This window comes from Caretta caretta, chromosome 20, assembly GCF_965140235.1.
Source record: "Caretta caretta isolate rCarCar2 chromosome 20, rCarCar1.hap1, whole genome shotgun sequence".
NCBI classification, from domain to species: domain Eukaryota; kingdom Metazoa; phylum Chordata; order Testudines; family Cheloniidae; genus Caretta; species Caretta caretta.
In genome coordinates, this window is record NC_134225.1 from 10,826,927 (window position 1) to 10,843,446 (window position 16,520).

The following is a 16,520-nucleotide window of genomic DNA, read 5'->3' on the forward strand; positions in this document are numbered from 1 at the left end:
AGGCCACTTCACCTTGAATGAGCTCTTGAAATATGTGTTAACTACGTGTGCTAAACAACCTGTTCCATCTTGTATTTAGCTGTGACACTCTGGGCAGGTTTCCCAGCCTTGAAGAAGAGCTCTGTGCAGTTTGGCTCACCAACAAAAGTTGGTGCAATAAAAGATATTACCTCCCGCACCTCGTCTCTCAAGGAGCTCAGTCTATTTGGTTTTAGAAAGAGAAGGTTAAGGGGTGACCTGATTACAGTCTATGAGTACCTACATGGGGAACAATATGTAATAATGGGCTCTTCAATCTAGCGAGAAAAGGTTTAACACAATTCCAATATATAGAAGTTGAAGTGACACAAATTCAGATTGGAAAGGCCTAAATAAACCATTGGCACAGCTTACCTAGGGCCGTGGAGAAGTCTCCATCACTGGCAATTTTTAAACCCAGATGGGATATTTTTCTAAAGGATCTGCTGGGCCCCAGGAATTATTTTGGGGTTATTCTCTGGCCTGTGCTATAGAGGAGGTCAGACTAGGGATCATAATGGTTCTTTCTGGCCTGGGAATCTATCAACAGCAGCCAGGCTGTGTCTGTCAGGTGCTGCGCTGATACTGAAGGGTGTCTCCTGGCAGGCCTAGGCAAAGTGAACTATGGAGTTCTGAGCATGGCATTCCTGCTCCAGTCTGCTCAGCTGCGCCTTAGCTGGGTGTGCACAGCAACATCGGGACACTTCTCAGCAATCGCGCCTGAGTGACTCACGGTCAGGCTGCCAGCTCAGACCTGGACAAACCACATTCAGCATTGCGCCAGAGAATGTGGCCGTGGGCAAGTGTCAGTGATGCCTGGTGGGGCTGCAGGTGGCTAGATCCCCCCGCTACCCCTCCTTCAGGTTGATTCCATTTTCATATTGTAAAACTAGGGTGCCACACATGCGTGTGTTTGTGTGTGTCAAGGGAAGTGTTTTGCCTGAAGGACACAGGAGGCTGATTGGAGCTGGGCAGAGGGGGCTCCCACTTCAGAAAGGAAAACTGGGACACTTGCTTGTACTGGGAACATGGATCCCTGCTGTCACCCCTTCACTGCTCACTCCTAACCTTCCCTCTCCAATTCAGCTCTTACACCACCATCCCCCCAGCTCTCCCACATCCACCCTCATTCCCCTATTGACTCCACTCCCCCCTGTCACTTCGCCCCCCCATCCTGGCTCAGAATCCCACAGGGTCCCTCACCCCTCTGCATCCCAACCCCTGCCGGCTCAGACACATCCCCTTCCATACAAACCTAGCCCCACAGGCTCTGAAATGGGGCAGAGGTATTCTGATCATGGTGGCCTGATGCTCTGAGCCCTGTCTAACCCTGCAGCGTCCACTACTGGCGAATCTCAGGTAGGGCTGAATTCTCCTACTGTAGTAGACCGATGAAGCACCGGTGCTGACTCCATGGGTGCTCCGGGGCTGGACACAAGGTGAACACAAGTACCTGAGACAAAAGCTGTACCCAATCTAGCCATCTTCTGTGGTATTGTTCTTATTTGTTATCTGTATGATGGTAGCACCTAGGAGCCCTGCCCCACCTGACAGACATGGCCCCTGCCTCTTAAGAGTTTACAGTCTAAGACAAGACACAACAGGTGAATACAGAGAGGCAGACAGGGACCATAAGGGAGCAATGAGAGGATCCTGGTCAGCATGACAGTCTGTGGTCACAGCATACCAGCTGCGTAGCCGTTGTCAAGGTTTTTGCAGGCATCGTGGCAGAGAGGGGTTTGGAGAAGGGGTTGGAAACAGTGCAGATGGTGCACATTTCACATATGTAACTAGCTTGTGGAACTCCCTGCCACAGGAAGTCATGAGGCCAAGAACTTAGCAAGATTCAAACAGGGATTAGACATTTCTAGAATAACAAAACTATCCCAGGTTATCATCATTAATGACGACAAACATTCTGGAAGGGCAATTAAACCTCTTGCTTTAGGGCTTCAGCTGATCGCTAGCTATTAGAGACCAGGATGAAACCTTAATAGGGGGCAGATTATCCTCCATCTGCCACTGCGAGGTCCTCACACCTTTCTCAGCAGCATCTGGTGCAGGGCCTGTTGGAGTCAGGACATTGGAGTGGCCCAGCTGGAGTCTGGGGTCTGATCCCATATGGCAGTTACCATGTTCCAGGGGTGAGTGAGATGCACCATAGCAATCTCATGCTTTCTGTGAGGCATTTCAGAGATGCCTATGGCCACAGTTTCTAAGCCCAGACCATTGAGGTAGTGAGGATCTCTAGCTCCATTTACATCTCTGATGAATGGACATTTCTCCCCACTGAGCAGCCTGCGATGCTGTCTGGATGGCAGCAGAGTTTCCTGCTCTGGGCCTGTGGGCTGGCAGGGAAGCAGTAACATGATTTGACACTAAGCAGCCCATCTCTTTGCTCCTGTAATTGTTTTATGAGCTTGTTTAATTCCAATCGCCCTGGTTAAGCCGCGCAGGGCTGCCCTCTGTCCCTGGAGTCTGCAGCTGGGGAGGTTCCTGAGACCTGGACACTTCTCCCATTTGTGAATTCTCTGTGGGCAGACCTGGATCCTCGTGATTCTGTTCATTTTGGGTTACCTGACCCCGGCCTCCCGTGGGTGGCAGCTCCAGGCAGGGCCGGCCCTAGACCAAATGGTGCTCAAGGCAAGGAGCATCTCCCGCCCGCCCTCCTATTTCTTATTGCATTTGTAGCCCATTTCATGACTTTAATGCACAATTCGCATGCATGATTGATCCCTGTCATATAAGATTTGCACACTAGGAGCTGTAAATCTGTACTTATTCATGCCATATATAAGCATATAAAAGCAAGGAAAATGTCATTCTCAAAGTCTGGAAGGTTCCACAAGATTCTACAAAGGTCTGGAACATTCTAGCAGGTTAGTGGAAAAGGAATCCACATAGGAAATACCTGAAACTTGATCTCAGACATTCTATTTTCCCTTTTGACGCTAACAACAAAAACAGCCTCCAAACCCAGCGCCCCCCAAGCCCAGCGCCCCAAGCGGTCCCCTGGGTCCCTAAATCCGGCCCTAGCACCACGTAACCCAGAGGGCTCAAGTGACATTCAGGCCTCTGCGCAGGTGTCACTGGGGTCGCTTCACTTGTGGCTCATCCAGGGATTAGCGCACCACTGGTCTGATGCTTTGTCTTGCGGCTTCTCCGTCCCGTGTCCCAGTCTCTCACTGTGCCCCAGGAGCTACAGCACTTCCTCTGCGTGGCTTGGCCCGCTGGCAGATCACTAGAGTTTCCCCCCTTCTGGGCCGTTAAAGTCTTTCTAAACAAAGTCCACCCCTCCAGTCCGTTCCAGCCCCCAGTGGCCGGGAAGGAAACCCAGGCCTGCCCCCTACAGTGGGTTACAGCTAAGGACCCTACATTTGGCAGCTCCAGCCCCTGCGGTCTCACCCTTGCTGCTGTTTCCATTAGGCTCTTTCCTTCTCCTTTCTCTCCACGCTGAGAGTCTGTGCAGCCCCCTTCTGCTCTCCTCTCCCTGGCTTTGTACAAGCCTAGCTGGGCCTCGGGTCCAGTCAGGGCTGTATAGCCAGCCCACACCTCACTCAGGTGTGGCACATCCTGTCAGCAGCCCATTCGAAGCCATTTTACCCCTTCAGGGTGGTGTGGGGAGAACACCCCCATCACACCCCCGTGCGATTCCACTCTATGGGAATTTACCTACACATATTTCAGCTGGGTCACTGACTGTTCACAGTGCGGGAATGGCCATCACATGGACTGGCTGACTGCGGAGTAGGGTGACCAGGTGTCCGGCTTTGGACTGGAATACCCGGTCCAAAAGGGATCCTGGCTGCTCTGGTCAGCACTGCTGACTGGGCTGTTGAATGTCGGATTCTCGCCGCATGACAGCGGGGCTGGCAGGCTCCCTGCTAGCCGCTGCACCGCAGACCACGCGGCTCCCAGGTCGGGAAGCAGCCGGCATGTCCGGCTCCTAGCCTTAGGGGCTGCCAGGGGCTGGGGGGGGGTGTCCGCGACCACATGCTTCCTCCCCATCGCACCCCCTCATCCCTATTTCCCGTGATTACATCCCTCCCCATCCCATCCTGCCCCTCACACCTACCCATCTCAGCCCTGTACTCCTTACAGTACTCTCCCACCCATCCTCTCCACCTCCCATAGCCACCACCCCCATGTACTTCACACCACACCTCTGCACCCCATTCACCTCCATACACTGCTGCACTACCATTATGTCCCTATACACCCCTGTGCCCCCCACATCCTCATGCACCTGTAGCCTTCTGCCTTCCCCTGAATCCCCATCCACCGCACATACCCTCCCCCCCCATTCCTTCCTCTCATCCCCACCATGCTCTCATCCTTGGCCTCTTTCCCTCCCCATCCTCTCTCTTCCACCCCCACCCCCACCCCCATCTTTTCCTCTCCAACCCACCCTCCTCCCTTCCCAGCTGGGTGATTTAGGCCAGTGGTTTTCAAACTGCGGGTCGCGACCCAGAACTGGGTCATGGAATGTCAGACATTGGGTCGCAATGGCTCTGGTCAGCATCGCCGACCGGGCCGTTAAAAGTCTCGTCAGCGGTGCTAGTCCCTACCTGTTCCGACACCGCACTGCGCCCCGGAAGCAGCTAGCAGCAGGTCCAGCTCCTAGGCAGGGGGGCTCCGCATGCTGCCCCCACCCCGAGCACGGGCTCTGCACTCCCATTGGCTGGTTCCTGGCCACACGGAGCCGCTTGCGTACCACCGCCTAGGAGCCAGACCTGCTGCTAGCTACTTCCAGGGCGCAGCACAGTCCGCAGTGCCGGGACAGGCAGGAAGCCTGCCTCTGCACCCCCGCTGCGCTGCTGACCAGGATCTGCCCAAGGTAAGCCTGTGCCCCAACCCCGTGCCCCAATCCCCTGCCCCAGCCCTGAGCCCTCCCAGCCCCTGGAGCCTCCTCCTGCAGCCCAAACCCCTCATCCCCGGCCCCACCCCACAGCCTGCACCCCCAGCCCAGAGCCCTGACCCCCTCCTGCACCCCAACCCCCAGCCCTGAGCCCCCCCAAACCCAGAGCCCCCTCCTGCACCCCAAACCTCTCATCCCCAGCCCTACCCTCAGCCCTCACCCCAGCCCGCTGCCCCAGCCCTGAGCCCCTCCCACACCCCAAACCCCTCATCCCCAGCTTTGTTGGGTTGCAGGCATCAACAATTTTCCTCAAATGGGTCACCAGAAAAAAAGTTTGAAAAGCACTGATTTAGGCAGCCCCTGGAAAAGTGTATGAAAAGGTATCTCTGCGTAGGCAAGTCTGTGCATGCACGCACTGTATGCGTGTAAGAGACTGTGCTTGTTTGTGTAGGGAGGTGCATGTATTGCCACATGTGTGTATGCCTGTGTGAATAAAATTTGAAGACTAACTCTTCAATTGTTATTCCTTTTGCTGGCTTGTGCACAAAAAAATTATGACATAAAATATATGTGTATTTTTTCATAACAAGTTTTTAAAAGAGAAGGGAACTCTAAAAGAAATGTATTATTTCTTAAAAGGTGAATGTTGTTGACTAGTAATTGCAGAAGAGCCAATGTATCATACATTTCTCCCCACCTTTGTCTAGCTACATTATAAACTCTTTGTTGCAGACTCTCTCTTTTTATGTGTATGTCCAGCACCTACCACCCTACCACCCTGGAGCCCTGATCTTAGTTGGGGTCTCTAGGCACTAAACAACAATTGTCATAATAAATAATGTGGAAGTATACGTGTTAGTGCATGCTAGATGTGTACACATGAGTACATGTGTGTATCTGCATGTAGGTGTGGGAGTCAGTTTCTACAGATTTATTTATATAGGTATCTGGACAGGGGTGCATTTCTGTGGTTGTGCTCTATGGATTTGTATTTGGGCTTCAGGAGAGTGCCTTTAATGGACCCATTGCAGTTGTGATAATGTGTGGTCCTAATTCCACAAATAAAATTACAATACCTTTAGTGAATAAAAACATGGAGCTAGTTACAAAAAATGGGAAGAGGGGAGGGAAAGCATAGGCACCTGACTTCATGGGTGCTCCGGGACTGGCGCATCCATGGGGAAAAATTAGTGGGTGCTCTGCACCCACCAGCAGCCAAGCTCCCCTCACACCTTGCCCCACCTCCTCTGCCTCCTTTCCCTCCTCTGAATGCGCTGTGTCCCCACTCCTCCGCCTACCTCCCAGCGTTTCCTGCCCAGCCACCACCAAACAGCTGTTTGGCAGCGTTAGCACATTCTGGGAGGGAGCGGGAGGAGTGGAAATGTGGCACGCTCAGGGGAGGAGACGGGGTGTCAAGGTTCCTTCCCCACTCTGAACTCTAGGGTACCGATGTGGGGACCTGCATGAAAACCTCCTAAGCTTACTTTTACCAGCTTAGGTTAAAACTTCCCCAAGGTACAAACTATTTTACCTTTTGCCCTTGGACTTTCGCTGCCACCACCAAACCTCTAACACCGGTTACTGGGAACGAGTCCATTTGGAAACGTCTTTCCCCCCAAAATCCTCCCAAATCTTACACCCCCTTTCCTGGGGAAGGTTTGCTAAAAATCCTCACCAATTTGCATAGGTGACTACAGACCCAAACCCTTGGATCTTAAGAACAATGAAAAAGCATTCAGTTTCTTAAAAGAAGAATTTTAATAGAAGAAAAGGTAAAAAGAATCACCTCTGTAAAATCAGGATGGCAAATACCTTACAGGGTAATTAGATTCAAAACATAGAGAATCCCTCTAGGAAAAACCTTAAGTTACAAAAAGACACAAAAACAGGAATATCCATTCCATTCAGCACAGCTATTTTATCAGCCATTTAAAGAAATCATAATCTAATGCATATCTAGCTAGATTATTTACTAAGTTCTAAGACTCCATTCCTGTTCTGTCCCCGGCAAAAGCACCACACAGACAGACCCAGATCCTTTGTTTCTCCCTCCCCCCGGCTTTTGAAAGTATCTTGTCTCCTCATTGGTCATTTTGGTCAGGTGCCAGCGAGGTTATCCTAGCTTCTTAACCCTTTACAGGTGAAAGGGTTTTTCCTCTGGCCAGGAGGGATTTAAAAGTGTTTACCCTTCCCTTTATATTTATGACACGGGGCCAGGGCGGGCATTTGGGGAAGGAGTTGGAAAGGGGGTGGGGTGGTCGACACCGATGAGGGAAAGAATCATGAAAACCTTTGTGAAATTTCATTTTTTTAAAAATTACCCTTTTTGACTATTTTGCTGCCAGCTCTAGCGTCCTGTAAGCAATAAAACCTGAAGTTAGGAAAATACTTCTGTCAACACAATAAATATGCCTGTTTGGGCCGTGCAGTGAAAATGAGCATGTGAGCAAGGGTCGGGGACAGCAAGCGAAGGAGGCAGGGGGGATGGAATGAGTGGGAGGTGGGGCCTCGGGAAAGGGTGGGGCAGGGGCGGAGTCTCAGGGCAGGGGCGGGACAATGGTGTTTGGTTTTCTGGAATTAGAAAGTTGGCAACCCTACCATGGAGGGAAATCGCAGAGGTGTTGAGATGGCTGTGTGAATGCAGCCCAGCTGTTTCTGGGTACTCTGTGAAGCTTTTGTTCTGCATAGTCTGAGCTTGTCGTCATGGAGCCATTGCTGTCACCCTGAGCAGCCAAGGAATCCGACAAGCCCCTTCCCCTGCAGTGGGACTGAGAGCGATGCGGCTGGCCTCCTCATCTTCCCTCATGCAAGGCCCTGGGGTCCTGGGGTGCAATGCAGGGCCAGATTTTGAAAGGCATTTAGCTGTCTAAAGATGCAGCTAGGTGCCTAGTAGGGTTTTCGGATGTGTTTTTGATTTCAGTGGGAGCTAGGCACCTAGGCACTTCTGCAAACCCACTTGCAGACCTTTGTATCTGTAGGCAACTAAATACCTTTTAAAAAATCTGTCTTTGCTGTCTGAGATCAGACACCCCTCCCTGTGTGCACACAAAGCCATCGACATGCACACACAAACACCTACCAGCAGCCTGGGGCCTTGCAAATCATAGGGCCAGCCCTGCCAAAGTCATGAAGAGCTGTTGTCATTTCTTCCTCTGGGCTGTCATGCAGCATTGCAGTGTGCTGTTAAACAGCTGACGATCCACCCCAGAAGCGACTGTAGTTCAGTGCTGAGTGAAGTATTTTCCCTGTCTAAATTTGCAGTGAGTATGCAAAATGCCCATGGGACTCTGGGTGAAAGACACTATGGGCCAGATTTCAAAAGTGCTCAGCACCCAGCAGCTCCCATGGTTCTCAGTGGGGCGAGGCGTGGGAATTCTCCATTGCTTTCAGTCAGAGCTTTTGGGTCATTTAGAGCCTAACGAGAACGCCACGCCTGTGAAGTGTAATGGAATGTAAATAAGTGTTCCGGTAATTATTGTGATTGCAATTGTAATGGCCACAGTCAGGTACAAAACAGCCAGGCTGGAGAAGCAGACTGACTTCTAGCTGCCCTCAACTTGCAAGAGGCTGTTAGGGTGGCAGATATCCTGCTCCCTAAGAAACATCTGTCTCATCCATCACTGTGATACCTGGCTGTTCAGACTTCTATACAGCCCTGTGCTCTGACCACTAGACAGCACTCTCCAAGCTCTGCTCTGCCTGTGCTATAAAGTCAGGCATTGCTGTTGGCTGTCATGGGACACCTGCAGGGCCACAATGCTGCTAGGATTGGCTGGGGCTGGGTACAGACAATCCCCTGTATCATTTGCCGGGCGCATGAATGCCCAGGTGCAGCGAAGGCTCCCAGTCTGTTCTGGAGAATTCATGGTGTCCATTCCCAGCCCGAAGCTCCCAGCCCCCAGGCAATTCGGGAGGAGAGGGGGCAGGTGCTGGCTGGGGCTCTGCAGACAGCAGGGCAGGGAGGGAGCTGGGAAGCAGCAGAGGGCAGTGGAATAGATGCCTTATTGTCAGTCTGAAAGTGCCTTCCGCAACGCAGGGGCTTCCTGGGGCTTCCTGGGGGCGAGCGGGATTCTAGCACCAGAACAGTGATGGGTGCAGCAGGGTGTGGTTCTTGTGTGGTGACCCTGCTGCTTTCAACGCTCCTCCTTCGCCAGCAGGGCCCAGGCACTCCCTGCCCCAGAGGACAGTGCAGGCAGCGCCTCACGTTCTGCTGCGCGACCGCTTTCAAAGTGACGCCAATGACTGGAGAGCAAAATAAGTGTGTTTGTGTGAGTGCATGTGTGCGCGCGTGTGCACCTCTTGTGTGCCAGTGTGCGTGTGCGTGCCTTGTCACGGCAGAGTGGATTTCTGATTGAATACGGAGGCGTTAATCCAATTGCCGGCAACTGAAAAGCCATCAGAGGCTGTTCATCATATAAATGGCATTAAGAGGGCTCCTCAATCAGATTCCAGCCTTGTATTCGAATGGGAGCCAGGTCTCATTTCCATCTACCAGTATTATTACATTGCCTCGGAATGACTCCAGGTGGACTCAGCTCTGGGATCCCATCAGCGGCCAGCATGGGGGCGGGTGTGTGTGTGTTTGTGTGTCAGTTCACAGCTTGCTGTGGCACGGTGTCTGTGTGCAATTTGCCAGGTGCCTGGTCACAAAGGGGGCCAGTATTCTCAGGGGCAGCTCATGGGCCAGGCACCATTCACACCAAATCCAGCCCAGTTTGGGACTGGCCAGTGAAATGAGCTGCTGAGTTCTTAGCCCCCATCACGAAGCCACGCCTACTGCTGGCTGTCTCAACAAAGAAGCTAAGATTCAAATAGGGCCCCCCAGAGGCAGAGCTGCACCCAACCCTGGGTCTGTGGGGGTCATGATGGATCAGGGGTAGCCTGCAGCCATGCTGCCCATGTTCTGTGGCTTCAGTCCCTAGAGCTGGAAATCAGGCCACAGGGCAAAGCCCAGCCGAGACCCTGGGACTAGGACTGCCACCTCCAAGAGGCAGAAAAAATGGTGACAGGCCACCCCCACACCAACAAAAAGGATCCTAGTGCCGACTATAGCTAATTTCTCCCCCAGAGTCCCTGTGCCCACCAGCTCCTAGGAGCCCCCTACCATCCCCTCCCAGGAGCTCCTGCCTCCATAGCCCCAGTCTCCACTCTTCACTCCTTCCTGCTGGTGAGCCTCTGTCTGTCCTGTGTCTTGGACCCCAGCTCCAAGAGGAGCTGCCAAGGTTTTGGCAGGTTGAGGACCTGGCCCTTGGGGCAGGACCCAGCAAGGGCTAGCTGTACTCCCAGCAGTTGCTACAGGTAACAACAAACAAGGAGCACAGCACATTAAATCTTGTCACTGGTAGCCAGCATGGCAGTGTGAAAACCAGGCAGGGGGTCTTTGGGGAGCTGCAGGGGCGGGGTTTGCTCTGGGGCCTCACTGAGCTCCGAGATAGACGGTGCCGCTGCCCGCTGAGCTGCGGGCCCTGTCTGAGTGCGCCAGTCCCTCCCAGAGGCAACATGTGCCGATGGCTCCAGGTGCCATCACTTCCTGAGTGGGAGGAAAAGGGTTGTGAGCAGCAGACATGGAACATGGCACCCCTAAAAGCACAGGCCACTAACTGCCCAGGCCCTGCTCCGTTAACCAAGGCTGCATCCGGCTCCCCAGCCTCTATCTGTGCCCCAGCCACACTGGGGGGAAAGCGCCATCCTGAGTGGTGGGTTAGAGAAGCACAAATCCTGCCTGCAGGAGCCTGATGCTCCGATGGCAGGAGCAGAGTCGTCCAGGTTCACCTGTGCACTGCACTGAGGCTGTTGGCTGCAGACGGAACCTGTGGTTCCCTCTACCCAATCCAAGGTCCAAGTTCTCAGCAACATGCTGGCTGGGCCTGCCTCCGCGCCTCACTGCCTCGCTCTCATAAACGTCACAGCAAAGGAGAAAACCCCAGGCCCGTTGGGACAGATCCACCCATGGCGGCCTGCTGCAGCAGGAGCCTGAGCCCTGCGGCTTCAGCTAGAACAGTGTAGAGAGCAGCTGGCAAGGAGCCTGCACCCCTCCCCCATCCAGTCCCAGCAGGGTAGATGCCTAGCTGGGAGCGCAGACCCACTGGCCTTTGAGCACAGAGCTGGGAATTCTTTCAGTGTGTAATTCCAGCTCCCATCTGTAGTCAGGCATGGATGGCTTCCTTAGATAAGCACACAAACCTGTCCCTTCCGGCCTGTGAAATACAAACCAGAGAGGCAGCCCCGTTCTTTGGGAAACTCAATTAGCACAAGAAAGAGGCTTTGATTTAAAGAAACTCCAAAGTGAGTGACAACTCTTAATCTGAGGAGGAGTAATTTAGGAATGTAGGGGAGTGTGTGCGGGTGTGAGAGAACACAGAGAGAGCTTCACTGCCATCCATCAAAGGAGGATCACGGTGGTTTAAAGAGCCACTGCAAAAATAAAGATCTGTTCCTATTTTTCTAGCTCGTCGCCTTTCAAGGAAATACCTGCAGAGTAACACTCTCACCAGATTTCAGAGTAGCAGCCATGTTAGTCTGTATCCTCAAAAAGAAAAGGAGCACTTTTGGCACTTTAGAGACTAACCAATTTATTTGAGCATAAGCTTTCGTGAGCTACAGCTCACTTCATAGCTCACTTCATCGGATGCGGGTGAAGTGAGCTGTAGCTCACGAAAGCTCATGCTCAAATAAATTGGTTAGTCTCTAATGTGCCACAAGTCCTCCTTTTCTTTCTGCTCTCACCAGAGAGAGCGAGTAGGGAATAAAAGAACTGCACAAAACCCAAGACCATATGGGGCCCAGAGTATAACCCTCTGCATGTCATTTGCACTGGCACATCCTGGGTGTGAAATGTACCATCTCAGAGCACCCTTCACTCTGGTGTCAATCACTGCATGGGATGTAGGCAGTGATCAACTGGAGCCACCCCACCCTGTGAGGCATTTCACAGTGAATGCCAAACATTTTAAAAGGGGCTGCTGGTTTGGAAGGCCCCACCTCAAGGCCTGATTTGTAGGGATGCTCTGCTCAACCCCCAAATCTCCAGCTGAAGCCAAGGGGAACTGGGGGTTCCCAGCTTCATGTGTAAGTCAGGCTCTGAAAAAGGGAGTCACCCCATGTCTGTGGCAATTTAAGCCTGATGTTATAACCCAGGCTGCCTCGAGGTCTGAATCTGATGTTTGTGAGTGTAATTAGCTGGATGGGAATCCTATTTAAAACAATTTAAACCTGAGATAATTAAACAGGATGAATTTGACGAGTGTAATTTACTTCGCTGCTGATTAACTTTGCTTCATTTTGCACTTCACTCAGCTGGGAAAGTGAAACAAAATCAATGCTGCCAATGCAAGTGATTTTATCTTGAGTTTCATGGTATTGATTGTTCTTCTTGAAGCTCCAGCTGCCGGAGTCAAGTGATCATGTGAGAATATCAGCTTTTATTTAAAATAAAATATTTTTCTCCCTCGTGATTGTGGAGAAAATCTTGAAACTGTGACCCGAGTGTGAACCCAATTGTCCCCAATCAGTGGGCAAAAAAAGTCCCGAAATTTCATTTTTTTAAAATCCCAGAATTGTAAAGCCAATCTCATGATTTTTGAGAGCTGACTCATGAATGCTGGAGGGTTGGCCATGCTGCAACCTTGCTCTGGTTCACTTTGGCCCAGATTTTTAAAGGTGTTTAGGCAGCCAACTCCTGTTGTAATCAGTTTCACTTCCATTATTCCCATACACTAGCCCAGCAGTTCTCAGATTTCATTGCACTGCGACCCCCTTCTGACAACAAAAATGACTATATGACCCCACACCACAAGGGGCTCCACCAGGCTAAATTGCTCAGGCTTGGGCTGTGGGGCTCACTCTTCGCTTGTCTGCCCTGGGCCCCAGTGAGTCTAATGCCAGCCCTGGCGACCCCATTAAAATGAACTTGGCACCACTTTGGGATCTTGACCCACAGTTTGAGGACCGCTGCACTAGCCCAAATGACAAGGGATTTCTAGGTTCTTGAGTCTGCTGGGGCAAAGCTCTCATCTCCTGCCAAAACAAAGATTCCTACTGCTCCCACTGCAAACAAAATCCATTGCATGGGACTTTTCCAATCTATTAACTTTGTTTCCCCTTCAAACCACCCCTAAAGTTTGGGTGAAAGCTATTTGTATTTCCAATTGGAATCACCTTTATTTTAGATCAAAGGAAAGTAACAAAATAAGAGAACAAATCACAAAAGTAAAGTCCTCTGATGCTTGCTCTCTCTCTCTCAGAACACTTGTGCACAGGTGCGTGGAATTTCTGTAACAGTCTGCACTGATCAGAGCACAGAATGGCAGCTGGCTCTCGAGCAGATGGCAGCAAGTGCCAGAAAATTTTAAAGGGGCAGCACACAGAAAGACAGAATCCCACTGAGTGCGTGGTTCCTGAACTGCCAGGCTTTGTGCTGATGCAAACAGTGTTTGAAGGGAGATAAACCTCCTGTTTCAGGGCATTAGCTGATCTGTAACTAGTCAGAATTGGGATGAGCTCTCCATTGGGGCAGATTACCCCACATCTGCCTGCTTCGGGGTTCTTGCACTTTCCTCTGCAGCATATGTGGGTGATGGGTCACTGCACTAGATAACCAAGCTCCCCTGCGGTTTATATGGCCGTAGATAGGGAGAGCAGTGTGCTGGTAGCCGATCGTGGTGCTCCGTTGGAGAGCTGGCTGAGACAAGCTGGTGGGTTCTCAGCACAGCACCGACGCTTAGCCCTAGGGCAAAGCACAGGCATGTATGTCTTGGAATGAAAATCTGTGCAGCATCTAGACACGCATCTATGCTGGCAGCAGGAGCAGGACAACAGGCCTCCAGCGTGGGGTCTGGCTGCTAACTGCCCTTCCTGGCAGAGGTTGAAGCTCCAGGGTCTGTCCCCACTGCTGATTCTGGTGTGTGTGCAGCAGTGGGGGTCTGGTTACAACAGAAGCAACAATGTGGCTCAGACACCAGCTCCAAGGGCTTCCCCTTCAACAGGTGAGCAGGGCTCTTGCTGTCCCTGTGTGGACTGGCAGGAGTCGGTGAGTGCCAGGGCTGTGATAGGGTGTGTGTGTGCTGAGGGAAGGGCAGTGCACCAGCCCTGACAGATCCATGCAGCAGTTCCCCCCATGGCAGGCAGGGGGTGCTGGCACAGGCAAGGGGTGACCCAGGGTTGTCCTGTTTTGCAGGCTGAGGTATATGGTGAAGCAGCTGGAGAATGGCGAGGTGAACATCGAGGAGCTGAAGAAGAACCTGGAGTACACAGCTTCACTGCTGGAGGCCGTCTACATCGATGAGACCAGGTAGGCTGGGGTGTGCCTGCCCCATAGTGCCCCCTGGGGACACTAGGGGTTGTATGGGGGACACTCCCTCCTGGGGAGGATGTATAGGGGATGGGGTGCCATGCTGACAGGGGTGGGTGGGTGGGAGTGCATAGGGGATTAGATGCTTTGCTGATGGGGCATATGGAGGGAGAGTATATAGGGGATGGGGTGCTGTGCTGGCAGGGGTGTGGGGGGTGCATAGAGGACAGGGTGCTGTGGTGCCTGGGAGATGGAGGGGAAGAGTATAGGGTGTCAAGCTGTCCTGCAGTGGCTCAAGAGCATCAGTACCAGCCTCCGGGCAGACTGTTAAGGACCAGGACACAATCCCCAATTGTTGGTGAGTTCTGTGCTTAGATTTCACCAATCAATTATCAAGTATAAACTCCTCAGGCAATGTAACAATCTAACCACAGAGTCACAGACAGTCCCTCTCGGTACTCTGATCTGTCTTGCCATGCAGGGCAGCCTGCCTTTGTGACGGATGGTCCCTTATGTTAGAGAGCTTATTCCTTCACTCTCCCACTTCCCTGGTCCTTCTCGCATGAACAGAGAGCAACAATACCTCAAGTCCGAACGTGCAAACAATTCAATGTTTATTGGGGTGAACTTCCAGCAAGCTTAAATACAAGTTCCTTTTTCCTTATTTTCGAATCCCAACTTACTTCCTGTTTGCCCCTAATTTATATAGTAATATTCTTAGCTATACCTTAACCAATCTTATTCTACTGAAATGTAACTAACCAATCCTAACATATTGTAACATGATTAGCTAACCAATTATATCCCACCACAATAATTAGGTTTCAGAGTAACAGCCGTGTTAGTCTGTATTCGCAAAAAGAAAAGGAGTACTTGTGGCACCTTAGAGACTAACCAATTTATTTGAGCATGAGCTTTCGTGAGCTACACGTAATGTAGCTCACGAAAGCTCATGCTCAAATAAATTGGTTAGTCTCTAAGGTGCCACAAGTACTCCTTTTCTTTTCACAATAATTAGATTACACCCAGCAAAATTAATTATACAGCAGACAGAAACAATCACAGAACCAGACAGAGATTATACAGACAAACAATAGCAAAGTGGGAACTATAATGACAAAACAATACAGAAGTGAGGATTTCACATCCCAGCTATTGATAAGTGAGTTCTTGCCAGACAGGATGCTATCAAACTAAGTTTCCTTTTACATTTTCTAGGCACTTCCCTTTCTCTGGAGGTGATAGGAATACAATCCTGTCCTGATAGTGCCTGACAGCCCAATAGCACCTTATTTCAATGTGACTAGTTTGGAATGTGAGGAGGTGACCGGTCGCTTCCTAGCTTATGGCTGCCTCTGCTGTTTAGCCAAAGGCCTTAACCTAAGAACAGGGCCTCAGACTGTCACAGTAAGAGAAGGACCTTACACTGGCAGACAGTGATTTTGATTCTTTCTTTTATACCTCTAACTAGCCAAGTGATAAGAATACACCTAAATTCTTAAAGTACAGGCCTTTACAGACAGGCCTGAATATCTATATCCTAACACTTTACACCAAGGATCACAGCAATAGTCAGGTTACTCCCAGTTCCAAAGGACCAACCATTTACCCCAGGTCAGTAGCACCTTAGATCTCACGCCAAAGACAACACTTGTAGCCAATTCTATACTAAACTATATACAGATTTATAAACTAGGGAAAGAAAATAAGAGTTATTTACAAGGTTAAAGCAGAAAAACATACACAAATGTGTTCCGATCTTAAATTTCAAAAGGTAATAGACACTTCTATAATGTGCAAGCTCATATGTCCTTTTGGGCTAACCAAGGCTAAGCAACTGGGGATCTTTTGCCGAGCAATCCTTGCCTCCAAGAGTCCAAGCAATACAAAAGATACAGTTCCTCCTTGTTAGCACTTTTTATTTCTTTCCCCCTTCTGCATGGAGTTGTACATTCAGCTGTTCGGAGGAACTCATGGTGGGGGAGAGCAATCAGCAAAGCCTTTTGTCCTCTGACATTCAGTGTTGATGGGCCTCCTTAGTTGGGCAGGAGCTAATAGCTCCTGTTGGTTTCAGAGTAACAGCCGTGTTAGTCTGTATTCGCAAAAAGAAAAGGAGTACTTGTGGCATCTTAGAGACTAACCAATTTATTTGAGCATAAGCTTTCGTGAGCTACAGCTCACTTCATCGGATGCAGTGAGCTGTAGCTCACGAAAGCTTATGCTCAAATAAATTGGTTAGTCTCTAAGGTGCCACAAGTACTCCTTTTCTTTCAGCTCCTGTTGGAGACTTGTATTTACACTCTCCTTAATGCTTCTCTCCTGTCTGGTGATTAACAGTTACAGACCAAATGGGAT

General features: G+C 50.8%; 1 protein-coding gene across 2 annotated transcripts in view; it reads left to right on the top strand.

The window, feature by feature from the left end:
* Positions 1-16,520, top strand: part of PDE1B (phosphodiesterase 1B) — a 64,319-nt gene that overhangs the window by 16,629 nt on the left and 31,170 nt on the right. For both annotated transcript variants that reach the window (XM_075121842.1, XM_075121841.1), the window contains exon 2: positions 14,052-14,165. In XM_075121842.1, the coding sequence (XP_074977943.1) occupies positions 14,052-14,165 (114 nt within the window). The remainder of the gene's footprint in view (positions 1-14,051; positions 14,166-16,520) is intronic.